Source organism: Desmodus rotundus, chromosome 12 (genome assembly GCF_022682495.2).
Source record: "Desmodus rotundus isolate HL8 chromosome 12, HLdesRot8A.1, whole genome shotgun sequence".
Lineage (NCBI taxonomy): Eukaryota > Metazoa > Chordata > Mammalia > Chiroptera > Phyllostomidae > Desmodus > Desmodus rotundus.
Genome location: NC_071398.1, coordinates 60,685,248 through 60,703,015, shown reverse-complemented (window position 1 = coordinate 60,703,015; position 17,768 = coordinate 60,685,248). Strand labels below are relative to the sequence as shown.

At 61.7% G+C, this 17,768-nt stretch overlaps 1 protein-coding gene across 3 annotated transcripts; it reads right to left on the bottom strand.

Annotated features, from left to right (window-relative positions):
- Positions 1-1,844: 1,844 nt before the first annotated feature.
- AMPD2 (adenosine monophosphate deaminase 2) lies at positions 1,845-17,721 on the bottom strand. 3 transcript variants are annotated; one of them, XM_024570317.3, is made up of 18 exons: positions 17,314-17,721; positions 12,241-12,371; positions 11,947-12,077; positions 10,501-10,569; positions 10,293-10,401; positions 9,877-10,063; positions 9,515-9,656; positions 9,314-9,403; positions 9,009-9,138; positions 8,664-8,858; positions 8,454-8,585; positions 8,090-8,253; positions 7,681-7,807; positions 7,422-7,585; positions 7,024-7,144; positions 6,568-6,741; positions 6,299-6,409; positions 1,845-6,191 (listed from the first exon to the last, which is right to left on the bottom strand). In XM_024570317.3, exons 1-18 carry the CDS (start codon positions 17,321-17,323, stop codon positions 5,982-5,984), a joined length of 2,397 nt encoding a protein of 798 aa, XP_024426085.1. In that variant the 5' UTR covers positions 17,324-17,721; the 3' UTR covers positions 1,845-5,981. The 3 variants fall into 3 exon arrangements, with proteins under 3 accessions (XP_024426085.1, XP_045059485.1, XP_053770654.1); XM_045203550.3 differs by lacking the exon at positions 17,314-17,721 and adding an exon at positions 16,380-16,485; XM_053914679.1 differs by lacking the exon at positions 17,314-17,721 and adding an exon at positions 13,567-13,622.
- Between the last annotated feature and the right edge of the window lie 47 nt (positions 17,722-17,768).

Here is a 17,768-nt window from a genome sequence, read left to right as displayed (position 1 = left end):
GCACCCACGGGGAGCAAAAAACTGGACTAAGCATCATGGGACCAGCTTCCCATGCCAGCAAACCCAGCCCCAGCCCACCAGGCCCCATCCCAGAGAGGCACTGGCCCGGGGCCAAGGGCACTGCTATCCCCTTCTGTAGCCTTTGAGACACTGACCTCTCACCAGAAGACGAAGGGAGATACCCCACTCCAGCCCCAGGCTGCCTTCCTCCCTCTTCCTCTTCCAGGTGGGTTTTCCTTACCCTGGCAGAACCTGGTCAAAGCCCACCTCCTCCTTGGAGTCTTTCTTGCCCAAGTGCCCAGACCCCAGAGCTTTCTCCACACTTGGACCACCACAGCCCACAGGAGCCTCTGCAGGGGCTCTTACCAACCCCATCTCCTCGACTGGGACTGGGGTGTGGCCAGTACACAGCATGGGCAGGGGGAGGAACAGTTAGACCTTCCTCAAAACTCTGAGGGCTATAGGGAAATCCAGTGGGAAGAGACGAAGTGAATTCCTGCAGAAATCATCTTAGCACTAAGTGGTGTTCCAGAGGAAGAGCTGGAGCTGCCGGGAAGCCCAATCAGGCTCTGCTGAGTGCAAAAAATGTGGCTAAGCACATGTGGCCCACGGACCTGAAGGGAGAATGGGTGACGAGAGAAGGGGGTGGTGCAGGGGTCTAGGGCAGCACAGCCAAAGGGCCAGGCGGTGGGACTCCCAGCCCTGCGCAGGAGGAAGGGTGTTCATGTCAGCTGGCCCCTGGGCAGCGCTCCTCCTAAGGGAGTCCCGGCTTAGCCTGAGCCGTTGCTCTCACTGGGGGGATTCATGGGAGCCAGCCTGTCTAATGGGCTGGGAGATGGGACCCCACAGTGCTCACTGCATGAGATAGTGGGTGCCTGGAGAGGGTGTCCCATCTGCTGCCAGCCAGGAACTGCAGCAGAAGCTGAAGCAGTTCTCACAAGGGTCTCAGTACCGCCACCCTATGGACAGGCTGGAAACTGCAAAGGACTACCCGTCAAGGGGCAAGTGGAAGCTTCAGCCTACAACCAGGAACTTGACTTAGCCCCAGAGCGGAGGCTGTGTTTACCCAGGGAAAGGGGGAGCTCTCCTAAACACACAGAGGCGCTCTGTGAGCCAGCAGGGCTCTGCCCAGGGGCACACGGGGCAGAGGACAAGGTGGCCGAGGGCCAAGACGGCTGTTCAACACTCTTGTTCCAACTCGCTGCCACCAAGCCGCCGCTGGAGGACTTCTGAGAAAACCCTGCGCTTGGCGTTGTGATGCCCACAGTGGTGAGTGGCTTTCCAGGTCGGCCGCACATCTCCTGAAAGCTGGGTCGGGGGAGACGGTTCCTGGGCACTGGTCATCTCTGGACGCCATGACTGACCCAGAGATGGGCCCACCTCCCGCCCCCCAGCAGCCCCTTCAGTGAGCACCGTCTCCACGTCCAGCTCTGCCTGAGCACATCCGCTTACCCACAGAAGCCCGCAATAAGAACAGCAGAGCCACCCCTTCCTCCACCCCCTCCTCCACCCCTCTGCCCTGCGCAGGCCTCTGTCCCAGCAAATTCGCCCTGACTCTGGGATGTGAGCCCAGGGCAGCAGCAGGCATTGGCCCCCTGGGGGCGGGAGGGAGATGGAGACAGCAAGGAAATAGGGCCTAGTGGGAGTGGGGCCACCCTCGCCAAGAGACAAGAAATTTTCCTGAGAAAGGAGCAGTTGAGGGGCCTCAGAAATATCAAAGGGAACACAGGGGAGAGCTGGCCTTGGAAGGGGAGGCTGGAGGGGACAATCTGGTGGACAGATGTGGCAGAAGGCCAAGGGTAGGCGGTGGCAGGGGGACAGTCTGATAAAGAGGAGGAGGCTAGGACGGTGCAGACCACTTTATTAGGAAGTTGCTCAGGACTGCCCCTCCCCGGGGGGCGGCGGGCGCTACACATAGGGTGGCCCTGCTCTCCCAATGGAAAAAGAAAATGCAGGCCGCTGGTCGGAACAGGCCCCTCAAAGGACTGACACAGGCAGCCAGTAGCTGGACAGTCCCAAGTGCTCCTCTTCCCTTGGACAAGGCCTGAAGGCCTGTCTCCTCAGCAGCCGGGTCGCTGACAGGCCTTACGTCTGGGGGATGAGGAATTCGAATCTCCCAGATGGCGTGGTGTCTCGAAATTCTGGAGTTTGCTGCTCCTCCGGAGATGTACTCTGTGCTCCTGCTTGGAATTTGGAGTCAGACAGGTGTGGCTTTGACTCCTGGCTCTACATGCAAGACTGGGGACAGGTTGTACTCTCTCCTCTTGCCTCAGCACCCCAAACCTGGGAAGTTGGGGGGCCGGGGAGGGCTTGCCCTGCTGATAAATTTAACACCCAGGGTTCAGATCTCAGTTTCTTATCTGCTAAATGGAGCCAGACCCTCCAGCCACACATAGCCATTGCACAGATGTCTGAATAACAGACTCCCTGAACCGGTCCAGCCCGGTGAGGGAGGCAGGGGGTGAAGGAGCCAGGCTGGACCGGAGACTGAGGAGGACCGAGGACAGCCACCACCAGCCCTTCACAAGCCCTGCCTGGGATTCTCCGAGGCCCCACCCTCCTTGGAGCAAAAGTTAAAATGTACCCACATTCCCTCATTAAATATAACTCTTCTTGGCTCTCGACATAAAGGGCTTTTATGAATTTGCACAATGAATAAACTCATTTAATTTACTGTGGGATATGACTTTTCATTTCTCTCATTTTTTTAATGATTTCTCTTCAATCATCCTGCCTAATCTGGAACTCTTGCCAAAAGCCCAATTTACAAATTGTTTTCAAATGTGACATTTCTGGGGACACTAAACAACAGACCTTACAGTAGGCACGCGGCTTTCAGGGAGCATTTACACTTATCGATTGTGACAGCGTCCTTTTCTTATTTTACAGCCCCCCAAGTTTCTCTTTCAGGTCTTCATTTCCCAGGCCTGTGATGCAGCTCTGCACCGCCCCACCCCCCCATAGAAGTGGGGGGGAGGGACCGGGATCCTCCCCAGCCCCCTGGAGGTACAGAGAGGGGGAGTAACGTGCTCAAGGTCACACAGCCAGAGAGCAGTGTGGCTGCAGAGTGGACGCAGTCAGTCCCATGGGCCCCAGCTGTTCCCAACAAAATAGAGCTGTCGGGGTAAGCTGTGAGGCTCACCCAGGGCAGGGAGCAGCGATTGAAGTGTATTGTACAAACGGTAAGCTAGTCAAAGAGGGAAAGACATTAAAATAGTTTAAAACCACAACATTATACATATATCTCAATGCAAAAATGCCTTTTTAAAAAAGGACTGAAAAGAAATATAGCCCTGGCTGGTGTGGCTTGGTTCGTTGGAACATCATCCCCTAGACCAAAATCCTGTGGGTGGTTCGATTCCCCGTCAGGGCACGTACCCCTATGGACGCAAGGGCAACCGATCCAGGCTTCTCTCTCTTTCCCTTCCTTGCTCTAAAAGCAATGAAAAAGGGTCCTTTGGTGAGGATTGAGGGGAAAAAAAAACTGGAAGAAATATATATGTATTTCTTATCTTCACCTGAGGACATTTTTTCATTGCTTTTTTAGAGAGAGGGAGAAACATCAGTGTGAGAGAGAGAAGCACCAACCGGTTGCCTCCGGTGTGCACTGGTACTGGGATCACACCCGCCCCGCACAGGTGGCCCAGACCAGGAATCAGACCCACAACCTTTCAGTTAAAGGTCGGCACCCACCGAGCCACACCAACCAAGGTTATAAACATATTTTAAGACATTTATCTCAGGCATGCAGATTATCAGCAAACATTTGTTAATATTCCTAGATGAGTGGGCTCTTTCGTTCTTGTTCCAAGTTTGGAGTATTTTCTAAATTTCTGGAATGAAAATTGTGTTCTTTTCACATAGGAAAAATACTAAGGTCTTACTGTTTTAAAATTATTTTCTCTCAATAAATGTTTGAAAGAGAAATTTCAGAGAACCAAAAAAAACCCCAGAAGCAAGGTGTTTTTTCTCTTTTTTAAAGTGGGGAGTTTGCCAAGCAGCTCTTCAAACGTAGCGTTCCCAGGGCGGGTGTCCGCCCACACCGTGAGGGCTGTACACGGGGCGAGAGCGTGGCGCGAAGGGCTCCGCTCTGCGGCCACTTCAGTGAGCGAATATGCAGTCTCTGCAGCCCTAAGTGCTGGCACGGGAGACGGGCAGTTCTTGCCTTCTCCTAGAAGGGTCCTCTAACCTTCTCCTCGTTTTACAAACGAAGAGGAGACACAACACGTTTTGCACCTCCTGTTTCCCCAACAGAAACCAGCCAGAGCTGCACAACCTCTAGCTCCTCATGCGTTCTCTAACACTCAGTTCCGATATGTAAATGGTACAAGAAATTGGCAAGAGAAGTCTTCTGAAGGGTCCCAGGTCCCAGCCAGAGCGAACCTGATCCTCCAGGGGCTCACAGGAGGCAGGGGCATCCGGAGAGCTTCTGGGGGTGGGGGTGCACACGGAGCTGGCACAGCAGGGGCACAGGAGGCTGGCTGAGCGAGCTGACAGGGCGGAGGAAGGGGCCAGCTCCCTCAGCAGGCCCTCAAATTACTTAGGCTCACGCTGTTCTAGGGCCAATTGCTTCTGGAGCAGCCAGCCTGGCATTTACCCCACGCAGCAGCAGCAGCAGTGGCAGTGGCGGTGACAGGCTTCTGGGAGCCAACCCAGGGCCCAGGGCACATCCCATTTTCCTCCTTGGAGGTGCGCGAGAAATCGTGCATTAACCACAGGACAGAAGCCGAGTGGGTTGGAACACAGTACCACTGTCCCCTCACTGAGTTGGAATCTGAGGGTACTTTAAATGAGCTCCCAGAAGCTGCGGACGTCCGCAGAGTCTGAGAACCATGCGCCCAGGTCTGCTTCTGAGCGCTGATCCCCACCTCTCCCGGGCGGTCTCGAGGGCCTAGAAGTCCACGGAAGGTGTCCCCTTCAGAGGGAGCCGGCTGAGTGAGGGCCTGGGGCCAGGAGATGGCCCCCCGTGGGCCTCTCCTCTCTCCCACCACTTCCACGCGTCCAAGCCCACATCAGCCAAGCCTAGTCGCTCCCCTCCGAACCCGTTGTCCCTCCATCCAAAGTGCTCCTGGCCTCAACCCCAGCCACCCCCGCCCCGGCTCGCCTCTCCCAACAGAGACCCCACCTGCCTTGTTACTTAAATAATCTTTATTTCTCATGCACTAGGAAAGGTGGGACCGTGTGGAACACTGCATTTCACAGCGAAGGCCTCGGTCCAGAAAACAACGCTGCAGACCTGCCAGGATCCAGGTCCGGTTAAAACTCCAGGGACCACAGTGGGGGACACACCCTGAGGGCTGGTGGCAGATCCAGGACCCCCCAGCTGCAAGGCCCCAGACATGGCCCAGGGCAGTGGCCCCCTCCCACAGAGGCACAGGAAGTGGACACCAGAGCACGCAGACCAGAGGGAGGACGGACAAGGCTGCCAGGCAGTGATGCGGCAGAGGCGGTGGCCCAGCACCTCTGAGGCCCCAGTCCGTGTCCGGGGCACCAGGGCCACACCTGCTCTCAGCCATGCCCCGCCCACTGCAGAGCCGCTGGAGCCCCACAGACCCCCGGGAGCCCCACACCCACGGCAGATGGGCATAGGCCCCACTCAATGGTCCCTCAGCCATGTGAACAAGACGGGGGCTTAAACTCAAGCCATGGCCGAAGCTCAGACTTGCCCAGGCAGGACTCCAGGAGCTGGAGGGGCCAGCCCCCCACAACTACCCCTCGTCAGGCTTCAGAAGATCTTGGGACAGGGACACCAACAGGGAAGCCCTCACACTCAGGCCATCGGCTGCCATCGGAGCCAAGAAAGGGCGGAGCACACGCTGGCCCGGCTCGCACTGGGAAGGCACAGGGACAGGCGGAGGTCAGAGACATGCAGGACGGAACAGAGGAGGATGGACACATGCAGAGACCACAGCGGGGGGAGAGGGGTCCCAGGACATCACATGATCAAGGTGCTGCAGGCAGGAGCACCGCAGGGGCCAGGCTCACTGAGGCCCCGGGCTCACAGCGACGCCAGGCTCCTCTGGGATTGTCTCCAGCATCTCGCTCTGGACAGCCTGCGTGATGAGCGCCAGCTCCTGGCACAGAGTCTCGTAGCGGTAGCCCACACGGATGTCCGGCACATTGGTGCGGCGGATGTCGTTGCCCTCGGGGCCCTCTTTGGTGTAGTTAGGTCCCAGCCAGTGGCTCTTCACCTGCAGGGACGGCGGTAAGGGGCAGGCTGCAGCCAGCTCTGAGGGGCCATGGCCCAGGATCCTGGGGCCTTCCTGGTGTGGAGGTGGGGAGGGCGAGGAGGGGGTACCTTGTGGGAGAAGCCACTCATGAGCACACTGTTGCGGGCCAGCTCACACATGTCACAGGAGCTGAGCTTCCACACCTGGGTGGCAATGCTGTATTCCTCCATCAGCGGCTCCTGCACAGACCAGGCTCCCTCAGACAAGTGCACCAGGCCCTGCAGCGCCATCCCTCCCTGGGAACTCACCCCCCCCATGCTGCCCTCCACCAGCAGGGGGCAGCACCAGCCCTGAGACCCAAGTGCCGGGGAGCCCTGTTCTGTCTGAGGGTTCTGACCTTGGTGAAGTGGAATTGCAGGGGGTCGTCGGTGGAAAGCGAGACCATGAGTCCACGAGACAGGTACTCAGGCAGCGGATTCCGGTGGTAGCTGAGGAAGAGGCTGTTGTTGCTGAGTGGAGACATGGCGATGCCAATCTGGGCCAGGTAATACAGGTACTGCAGGACCGGGGCCTGGGTGGGCAACAGGGAGGGGGGCCAGTCAGGTGGCCTCGGGGCTGGGGAGCACATCTGGTTCTTGGGGGTACCGGCCACAGTCATGTTGGGGGTTGGGGGTTGTCCCAGCTGGGCCTGATCTTGGGGGGGGGGGGGGTCGATTACAGCTGGAATCCAAGCTGCGGCCTCGGCGTGGAGTGGTCCAGACAGGAGCTGCATAAGGAGGGTCTGCTGCTGAAGGGGCCCAAAGGGTTGGGAGGAAGGGACTGACTGGGGGCAGCCCAGGGGAGCAGCCCTGACCTTGCGCAGAAGCAGCCCGTGTGAGATGTTCTCGGCCAGCATGAAGGCCGACACCAGGTGGTGGACAGGGCCAGCCTCGCCGCAGTGCGGCCGCAGCACAAACGTGTGGAAGCCCCTCTGCCTGGGGGGCGTGAAGACAGCATCAGCTCCTGGGCTCACTGGGCTCCCGAGCCCTCACCCCGCAACTGTGTGGGCCTGGGACAAGGGGTAGGGCTGGATCCTTGGCTGCGAGGTGTGAGCCATGGAGCCCCGAGGGCACAGACACCACCCCGAGGTCCACATGTGGGGGCAAGAGGTGGGTCAGTGTTTGCTGGGCCCAGCCCAGGGCAGCAGACGGCAGGGTGAGGGGGTGACAGACGGCAGGGTGGGCAGAGCCATGGCCCGGGTGGAGCCCACACCTGCGCAGGTGGTTCAGCACGGCCATGTTGGCAAAGGTATAGTACAGGTAGTAGGCGTAGGGGGGGTTGTCCTCCTCCACCCAAGCCTCCGGGAGAGGGCTCTCCAGGTTGAAGATGTGGTTCTCAGGCTTGGATTCATCATCCACACTGTCAAAGCCGTCCACCTGGCATGGGACAGTGGGGTCAGACCTGAAGCTGCCACCGGACCCAAAGCAGGCCATCCCCCCTCCCCACACCTGGCCGTGCACCGCCCCCTCACATGCTCCAGGAAGAGGTGCAGCTCTGGGTGGCTGGCCGGGTGCACAGTGGCCTCAAACAGCGGTAGGAAGATGTTCTCTAGCATCTCCTGAAAGTTGGCCAGCTGGCCCTTGGTACGGTACACGTCACTGCAGGTGAGAGGGGGGCACACAGGTGCATGCGGTCAGGGCCGATGCGAGGACACCTGCAGACCGGGAAGGTCGGAGCTCTGCCCGAGAGCACAGCAGCACTTGTGAACCACACTGGGTGGGCCCGGCTAGACAGACCAGAGTGGAACCAGGAGGGCCCCTCCTCCTCCTGAGGACTCAGCTGGGACAGGAGATGATTGGCCATCCCAGGAGGGTAGGAGGCAGGCTCTGGCCCTTTGAACTCTGCCTGCCAAGTTCCCTCCCACTTCCAAGGACACTCACAAGAGACGAGGCACCTGCACGAGCCAGCGCACGTTGGGGGAGTGGACACGGTGCATGACGGCCCAGCGTGCCAGCTTGTCCCACTCGTCCCTCGAGCGCCCGTAGATGGAGAGCCGCAGCTCTGCGTTCTGGTACTTGCTCTCCTCCAGATCTGACATCACCTCCTGGAGACACGCACAGGGCCTCTATCGCACTCACGCTTCCCAGCCATCCGTGCCTCTGCACCCACCCCACGTGCTCACTCAGGTCTCATGCCTCTGACCCCGCCCCTCACCCACTGCAGAAGCCCCCAGGTCCCCAGGCTCTTGCTCAGGCAGGACAGGGCTGCCCCCATACCTGCGCCCTGGCAGCTACACCTCCTCACCTTGATGATGTGAGCAAAGTACTTCCCAGAAACCCTGTTGTCCGTCTTGATGAAGATCTCTCGGAGGACAGACTCCCCGATAGGGTTGTATTTGGCATTGAACTTGTCAAATCGATGGAAGGTGTTCCTGTCCTGGGGGAGACGGGCAGGTCACCCCGATGCCCAGCCCGCACACTGACCCAGCCCCCAGCCCCTGCCGCTGGGGCGGACCGCATGCACGTCGAGTGTGTCCACGCTCAGGTCATAGGCGGTGAGGTTCATGCTCTGGAAGACCTCGCGGAGCGTCTGCTCGCGGCCCTGCTCCACGTGCACGATCTCCTCCAGGTGCCGCTTCATCGCCCGCTTGATGAAGCGCAGTAGGTGCTTCTGGTTCATGCAGGACGAGGCGTGGATGTGCGTGTCCACCTGGGGTGGAACGGGGGCTGCTGGGTCCCGCGAGGTCAGGAGGGTCGAGGGCATGGGCAGCGGGACGGAGAGGCCTCTCCAGTCTGGTGCTGGGTTGGGGGAGACTGGGCAGAGGCAGAGGCGCAGGCGCGGCCCTGGGTGACAACCCACCTTTCGGATGTTGTAGAAATCGCGGTGCGGCACCTTCTTCTGGGCGGCCAGCTCCTTCATCTCATTGAGCAGCACGTGCATCTGGAACTTGGAGCTCAGGTACTGCAGCCGGCGGTAGCAGAAGGACTTTCTGGCAGGGCAAGAAACAGGTGGGGGCTCAGGGTCTGCAGGGAGACGCCGGGCTGAGGCTGCTGAGGGGGCAGCAGATCGGGGGGGACTCGGAAGTGAGGACAGAATAGTGACAGCTGTCTAGGGCAGGGCTGGGGCTGAGCAGTCCGGGCTGGGGGGGGGCAGCAGGGACTCACATGGGGCCGTTGATGATCAGGGCCATCAGCACATTGACGTCAGCCACAAACTCCTGCAGGTCAGGGTATGGCAGCTCTAATTCCTGGCAACTGGCAGTGGGGGCAGCAGGGTGAGGAGAGCGAGCCAGGCCCCGCAGGCTCCCCCAGCCAATACGGGCCCCCCACTGACAACTTCCCGCAGCCCACTCTGCCCCCTCTTACTGCTCATCAGGCTCCCTGCGGGTGTAGACGTGCACCACGCCCCGCACCATGCGCAGACCCAAGCCCAGGTCCCCAGGCATGGTACTAGGCTCACAGCACTCGTAGGGGTGCTGCTCCAGCACTGGGGGGTGCACCGGGGCATCTGCAGGGCAGGGAAAATGCAGTCAGGGGCGGGGAGAGATGCAACAGCCCCAGCAGGATGCCCCTGCCTGCACCCCCCCAACCATTCCACCCCCGGCACCAGGAGGTGGGAATGAGGCTGGGTGTGGGAAGAAGCGGGCAGGGCAGAGGTTCCTGGGCTCCGAGCTCAGGGAGCCTGGGACGCCAGGGCACTTGGAGCTGGGCGGGGATGGGGGTCCCACCAGCAGACACAGGGGTGTCAGGGCCCAGCTCGTAGGCCCGCGTCTCCAGAGGCTTCTCCGCCAGCTGCTGCAGGTGGCGGCGGGTGGTGGGGCAGAAGCTCTGCAGAGACAGTGCCATGTACTTCTCCCGGATGAAGAGGGCCCGCACCACACTCTTGGCAGCGTCCAGCAGGTCCGTGAATGGCACCTGCAGACAAGGACGTGCAGGTCTCGGACCCAGGCCAGGCCCACTCTCACCTGCTCCCTGGGGCCTGACTTCAGAAACGCTCAGATTGTCCTGTTCCCAGCACACGGACAGGCTCCCAGGTGGATCCTCACCCCCTGCAGCTTCCGGGAAGAGAAAAGCTCTCTCTGGCCTCACCCCCAGCTCCCCAGGCCCAGGGAGCCCACTGGGCCCCGCGGCCCTGCGTACTCACCCCGCACTTCTCCTCCCCGGAGATGGTGACCCGCTGAAATTCCCGCTCCAGCACGTCACGCTCCCGCAGGCCCCAGTCTCCCTGCCCCTCACCCTGCTCCTTGTACAGCCTACCGGGAGGGAGGCACAGGGAAGAGGTTGGAGCCAGCAGTGGGTCAGGCCCCCGGCCATGTGTCCCCAGGGTCCCCGCACCCCTCTGCCCTCCTTACTGGAGGTCCAAGTCACTGTCTGTCTTCAGGAAATCTTGCTTGGCCCGAAGCAGGATGTCCGGCTCCAGCCTAGAGGTGAGGGGTGAGAGGTCAGGCAGATGATGAAGGATGGCCCTTGCTCCCAGGTCTCTGCCCTGAGCTAGGTGCTGTGGGCGTGCCGTCGCCACACAGGGGCACTGCCCGTGCCCGGTGTGGGAGATGAGGAAGCACAGCCAGACGGTAACCACCACGTTCCAGGCCACACTGGCAGCACAAGACGGCCCCCGAACCCAACAGCCTGACCCCAAGGACTGTGCATCCCCCGCTGCCCTGGGCTGCCTTTCCATGGGCCCCAAACAGGGACGAGGTGGGAGAGGGACAGAGAGGGAGCTCTGAAGCATCCAGTGGTGACAGAGAGACACTGAGCAGGCAGACTCCGCTGTGCCCCCTCCCCACCACAACCACATAGCTGCCTGGCCGTGACCACCCCCCACACACAGCTGCCCGGCCATGTCCCCCCACAACACAGCTGCCTGGCCATGTCCCCCCACAACACAGCTGCCCAGCCGTGACCTCTCCCCCACAGCTGCCTCGTTGTGACCCCCCCCCAAAGCTGCCTGGTTGTGCCCCCCACACACACACAGCTGCCTGGTTGTAACCCCCCCCCACACACAGCTGCCTGGTTGTGACCCCCACACACACACAGCTGCCTGGTTGTGACCCCCCACACACACACAGCTGCCTGGTTGTGACCCCCCACACACACAGCTGCCTGGTTGTGACCCCCCACACACACACAGCTGCCTGGTTGTGACCCCCCCACACAGAGCTGCCTGGTTGTGACCCCCCACACACACACACAGCTGCCTGGTTGTGACCCCCCCACACACAGCTGCCTGGTTGTGACCCCCCCCATGCACACAGCTGCCTGGTTGTGACCCCCCACACGCACACAGCTGCCTGGTTGTGACCCCCCACACGCACACAGCTGCCTGGTTGTAACCCCCCACACACACAGCTGCCTGGCCGTGACCCCCCCACATACACACAGCTGCCTGGTTGTGACCCCCCACATGCACACAGCTGCCTGGTTGTGACCCCCCCCCCATGCACACAGCTGCCTGGTTGTGACCCCCCCCATGCACACAGCTGCCTGGTTGTGACCCCCCACACACACAGCTGCCTGGTTGTGACCCCCCCACACACACAGCTGCCTGGCCGTGACCCCCACACATACACACAGCTGCCTGGCCGTGACCCCCCCCACACACACAGCTGCCTGGTTGTGACCCCCACACACACACAGCTGCCTGGCCGTGACCCCCACACATACACACAGCTGCCTGGTTGTGACCCCCACACATACACACAGCTGCCTGGTTGTGACCCCCCCACACACAAACAGCTGCCTGGCTGTGCCCCCACCCAGGGCTGCCTGCCTGCAGGACTCTGGGGCCCAGGGCTCACTTGACATCCTGGCTGATCTGCCGCTCCAGGCGCTGCCTCCGCTCCTCCAGCTGCTCGATGGGGCTCTCCTCGGGGAACTCGTACGGGGCACTGCGGAGCTCGCTCTCTGCCAGGGAGCGGCTGAACAGCTCCTGGCAGTGGAAGGAAGAGTCGGTGTGGCCTGGCCCCCAGCCCTGGGCCCTCCCTTGCAGACTCTGGGGTACTGGGGAAAGGCTAGGGGTCAGGGCACAGCCCAGCATGAAACGAGAGCGTGAGGACAACGTGGGAGGCACAGGGTGGGGTGCCCAGCGATACCTCGGCGATCTCCTTGCATTTGCCGTCCATAGACGTGCGCAGGTCCAGCGGGAAGTGCTTGAGGCAGGGGGCGGGGCCTGGCAGGGACCTGGCAGACTGCAGCGGAGGGGCCCCCAGCCCACCCCGAGCCTCTGTGGAGACAGTGACGCCAGGGTCAAAGGGTGGAGGGCAGGCCCAGGGCGCACTGGAAATCCTAGGCCCCTGCCCGCCCCAGGCCAACCCCTGGAGGGTGGGCAACCCCTTCTCAGAGGCTGAGGGGTGAGTGAGCCTGCATGTGGCTCACTAAGGACCTCGCCCTCACAGTCTAGCTTGGGGACCCATCTCCCGCTCCAGGCTCGGGTCTGGGAGTCCCAAGTGTGCCCCTAGAACAAGAGATTCATTCACTCCAGGAATCGGAATCGGAATCCGGGACTAGACGCCCCGCCCTCAGGCCAGAAGAACCTCCACGTAAGCGCCACCCACAGACAGGCACAGTGTGTCCCCACACATGCTCCAGGAGCTCACTGGGGACCTAGTGGCCAACACCAGCACTCCTGGCCCGTGGCTTCCAGGGCCGGCAGACCAGGGTCAGACCTGCCTCTGGACTACCAGGTCCTCCTCCCCGGGGCTGGGGCCCACACCGGATGTCCTGGACCCTCCAAGCACAGGCAGCCACAGCTGCCCCTCAGCTCTGACCTGGGGACCAGCCCACAAGGGAAGAGGAGGCAAGGGCATGGAGGAGCTGGCTGGTAGCGGGAGCCCCACCACCTCCCTGGAGGCCTGCCCTCTCCCCCAGGACCCCAGGGCTGCCAAGACGTGGCCTGGCCCCAGCCTGACCCTCCCACTGCTGGCTGCCCCTCCAAAGGAAGCTGCCACCAACAGTCTGCACCACTCAGAGGCCCCAGGATCTGGGCCGGAGGCCTTGGTGAGAGCCTGGGGAAGGGAGTATTAGAGGCCAGGGTCTCTCCCCATGGAGAGCAGAACTCAGGTGCACCACTAGGAGGCTGGGAAGAAAGGCCTTGACACAGCTAGTTTAAGGGGCTGCCCGAGCTTCCGGGCATCCCAGAGGACCCTGCCTGGCCTCACAGCCCAGCCTCCGCAGCAGGGGGCTCTCCACACCCAGCCTGGCTCTCCCAGCCAGCTCTGAGGGGCCCTGCTCCCCAGCACTCCCCTTCACCGTCTGCACCAGGGCTGAGGGGCGGACTGGAGGCTCTGCCCAGGTAGAGCGCCTGAAACTCTCTAGGCCCACTCCCCAATGCCCCAGAGTCGCGTCCCCAGCCTAGACAAAGGGAAGATCCAGATCCAGGACCCAGCACCCACTCGTCCTCGTGCCTGCCTGGGTCCTACCTGCAGAGTTCAGGCTGCACAGCCGGCAGCCGGGTGCCCCTTGCCTGCCTGTTTGCTGAGTGGAGCTGCTGCCAGTCCCCCAGGACAGCTCAGGGGACGGCACGGGCTGTACCAAGTGCAGCAGCTTGCAGGGGAGACCCTGGGATGGCAGTGAGCAGGGGGCTGGCTTGGGGAGCTCGGGGGAGCCCAGACATCAAGGGAAGGAGCATCAAAGTTCAGGGACAAGAGCAGCCCCAGAATTGAACAGGGCCTTAACCTCTACAGTGCCAGGGCCTGGCCCAAAGTGGGGATCCCAAGGGAGAGAAGCAGGGTGGGCTCATAGGGGCAGAAGAGGCTGGTGGGGAAGGGCCATGCCTCCTTAAAATGCACTGCCCTGGGGCATAGTGAGCGGGTAGGACCTGGCTGTCCAGAAGAAGGGGCAGGGGCAAAGCAAGGGAGCACACAGCCCTCACCTTCATTCTCAGCAGCCCCAGGCCAGCCTCCTCTGCCCAGTGGCCTTGTTTTCCTTACGACCGTCCTCTGGGGCCCTGCCTGTGGGGTCCCTTGGGAGAGACAGGGCCTCTGCCTGGGAGAGGAGCTGGCTGGGGGCTGGAGAAGTAGCTCACTCAGGCAGGAACGGGTGCTGAGCCTCCCAGATGCCCAGGGGGCTGGTTCATGGAGCCCGAGACCTCCAACCCCCTGCTCCAAGCCTATCACCGGGGACAAATTTCCCAGGAGGGGAGAGCAGGGCTAGGATTTGGCGGACTTGAGTCTGACTCTGATCCTCTTACTCACAAGTCTCTCCCTCCCGGAGGCTTCAGATCCTGACTCAAAACGGGAGATAAGCGGGCAGTGTTCTGCCTGGCCACAGCTGCCACAAGGCTCACAGAGATTCCGCCCTGTGAGTATTCTGTACAACACCGTCATCTGCGATTATGGACTCCTGAGACCCTCCAAACACATCCTACACACAGTCCCGTCCATGGGGAGGGCGGGGGTGCAGCACAGGCCAAGGCAACTGAGCAGTGAATGGGCAGCAAAGAAAACAGAACCCGGTGGCAGTGGAGACAGGGCGATGCTCCCTCTAACTTGGAAGAAGGCAGAGCAGGAAGGTGAGGAGAGACAGGCGCCTGTCCCGCCTCCAGGGTGTCAGACACAGCATGGGGTCCTTGCTTGCCCAAGAACTCTGACCCTACACACTTCTTCTTCTTCTTCTTTTTTTTTTTCTTAGAGAGGGGAAGGGAGGGAGAAAGGGAAACATCAATATGTGGTTGCCTCTTGCATGCCCCACACTGGGGACTCGGCTGCAACCCAGGCATGCGCCCCAGACTGGGAATTGAACTGGCGACCCTTTGATTCGCAGGCCAGCACTTAATCCACTGAGCCACACCAGCCAGGGCCAACTCCCCACTTCTAACCCCCGGCAGGGGAGGCCACCCACAGACCTCCTGGGGCTGTCGGATGGAGGCAGTGGGAACTGAGTCCAGGGCCCCAGTTTCAATCTCCTCTCCTATCAGAATAGTCCAGGACCTCCACAGCAATGCTGGGTAACCAGTACAGGTTCCAGCAGCCAGAGCCATCCCCACCCCAGCCTGCCAGGTGACAGGCAGACAGTAATCTCCACACTCCCCAAGGCCAGGCCTGGAAGACCCAGCTGCCTGCGGGTCCCCCCTCCCAGGGTCTGTGCCATAGCACCCACACACACACACTGGGGCTGGGGGATCGACCGAAATCCAGCCAGCCGGCGCCACCAACTCCAAGATTCCTGGCATCCCGCCTACCCTCCCTCACTGCAAAGATTGCCTCAGCAGGCAGAGAGGTGCCCACGGCTTTGATCCACAAGCAGCATGTGACAGCTCTAGCACCAGGAGATGCCCCCTCCGGATGGCACAGAGCTGAGCACAGAGAACACAAGCACTCGGGACAGTGCAGCCCAGCCCAGCATGTTCAGTGCTGTAGGAAAACACAGGAGGTGGATGACCAGGCTATAGGTACAGGTAGCTGCTGGGGACAAGGGGACACTGACTGATCTGGTCCCCAAGGGGGGGGTCTTACTTAGCCACAAGGCCTGGGGTCAGCACAGGGCAGGGAGATATCCCTCAGCGAGCACAAACCCAGGCGGAGAGCCCTGAGGGAGCTGGGCACAGCACACCATGCCTCCTGCTCCAAATGCGGCAGAGATGCCTACCAGAGTGGGAGCCGAACCAAAGGGTGCAGAGCACAGCGGATGGGTGGCGGGCCCAGCCGGAGCCCCGCACGGCCAGGCCCGGGGACACCCCCCACTCCTGAGGCAGCTCAAAGGGCAGACCAAGAACCAGCACCCAGCAAACAATCCACACAGCTGAGCCCCAGCCCCCGGCCTCGGGGCAGCAGTGCATGTGCCCTGGTCCCCGGCGACCCGGCCCCCCAGCCCCAGGGAGAGGGTCTGAGATCTGGGCTCCTAGAAGGAGGAACTCGCCTCAGGAGGACAGTCTGCGCCTGCCTGGCAAAGGGCCAGCCACCAGCAGTGTGGCCAGTCAGCCCCACACGCCCCCACTCCATTCACACACTCCACATGCAGGCACTCTTAGCACATCCACACGCTGACACGTGTGCAAACACACCTCTTGCTGCACCCACACCCACGCCCACTCCCCCTTACAAAGGACAGCATCCCTGGCATAGAAACCCGTCACCCTCCACCCCACCTCCCTCCCCACACCATCTCCCAAGCCAGCTGTCATTGGGGCGGAGGACAAGGAGCACCAGCGCACGGAGGGTGCAGAAGAGGCCTCCCCGTGAGGGGACCAGTGGCGGAGCGGGGCCAGTGCCTGGGCCAGGATGCATACACTCACCTGCTACCGCAGAGGCCGCCTGCTGGCCGGTACGCTTCTTAAAGGGATATTTGGCCTTGGGTTTGCCAGGGCCAGAGGGATAGGATGCCATGGCTCTGGCCCAGGAGGCAGAGCCGCACCAGTGGGGCCTGCCTCTGCCACATCCAACCCCTTCCTCCGCCCCGCCCCCAGCGGGAGTGACTGATGCAGGAAGCCGAGGCCCCGCCAGCGGAAGAGGCCCTGGCCACGATTCCTGATGTTGTCTAGGCAACCTCCTGGAGAGGGGCCGCCAGCCCGCCCCTGATCCCTCCCCTCCCCTCCCTTCCTTATCCCTGGGGTGACGTCGGCCTGCGGTGTGGAGGTGCGAACAAGATAGGGAAGAGCCGGCGCCCAGCACTCCACTAATCCTCTCTGGAGCCCTCGTCCCCTGCCAGGGCTCTAGGGCAAGGACTCAAATTCCAGGCTAACTGGTCCAGCCAGCCTGGGAGAGAAAAAATAATAATACACAGGAATCCAGCCCGAGCCCAGAACACATTTAGCTCAGGGCAAGCGCAATCCGTGAGCACCCAGCCCCTCTGGGGTTGAGTCCTGTTTTTCTTCTCTTTGTGAATGAACCCCAGCCCCAGGGCAGCCCAGCTCCGGGAGGATGGGATAGAACCGAGAACCCCAGCCCGGGAAGGAGGAACCTTTCTTGGGAAAATTCCACTGTCCAGCCGAAGCTACCTTCTAGGAAGGCAGGGGAGCCGTGGGGTCTGGGAAAAAGACCCCAGTGCCTTCAGGCTCTTCCCTCCGCCTTTCCACACGCAGGCTCAGCTCTCGCGGGTCTCCCCAGGAGGAGCTGGTCGCCTTACCTAGGTCTGCTGGCTGTGCTCAGACCCCCGCTCTCTTGTCACCCCTGGCCAATGCACCTCTCTGTCTCAGAGAGCCTCCCCCCAACCCAGGCACACACTCTCACCTGAGGCCATGCTGCCCGAGCCCTGAAGGGGACCGGGAGGCTGCCTGCTAAGGTCTGCACAGCCGGGAAGCCCGGGTCGCGAGGGAGGGGACGAGGGCTGGAACCCAGACCCCGGCCAAGTCGCTCCAAGAGCCCCTGCCCTGGCACGCAGATGGGGGGAGTAAGGCAGCTCTTTCAAAACTGCCAGCTGGAAGGATGCGGACCCCCGCCGACCTGGGCCGCGGCACTGGCCCGGAAGACCCCCAGACCCGCACTCGCGTGGCGGGCAGGACACGTGCTCCCGGCACAGCCAGGCCCGGAACGCGCCTGGGCTCCTCTCCACGCTCTCCGGGCGCTCAGGGTCTGCCCGCCGTAGCTGGATCGTGGGGAAGCCACGCAACAGGTGCGACCCCCGCCTAAGGCTAGCCAGCGCCGCTCCGCGCCGTGGCCGCCCCAGGCCCCGCCCCTGGGCCAGG

Coding starts and splice junctions, on each gene's coding strand:
- AMPD2 (XM_045203550.3), bottom strand. CDS start 16,470: ATGGCATCCTATCCCTCTGGCCCTGGCAAACCCAAGGCCAAATATCCC. Junction 10,064..10,292: donor CCGGGGAGGAGAAGTGCGGG/GTGAGTACGCAG, acceptor CCTTGTCTGCAG/GTGCCATTCACGGACCTGCT. Junction 9,404..9,514: donor CGCAGGGAGCCTGATGAGCA/GTAAGAGGGGGC, acceptor CCCCACTGCCAG/TTGCCAGGAATTAGAGCTGC.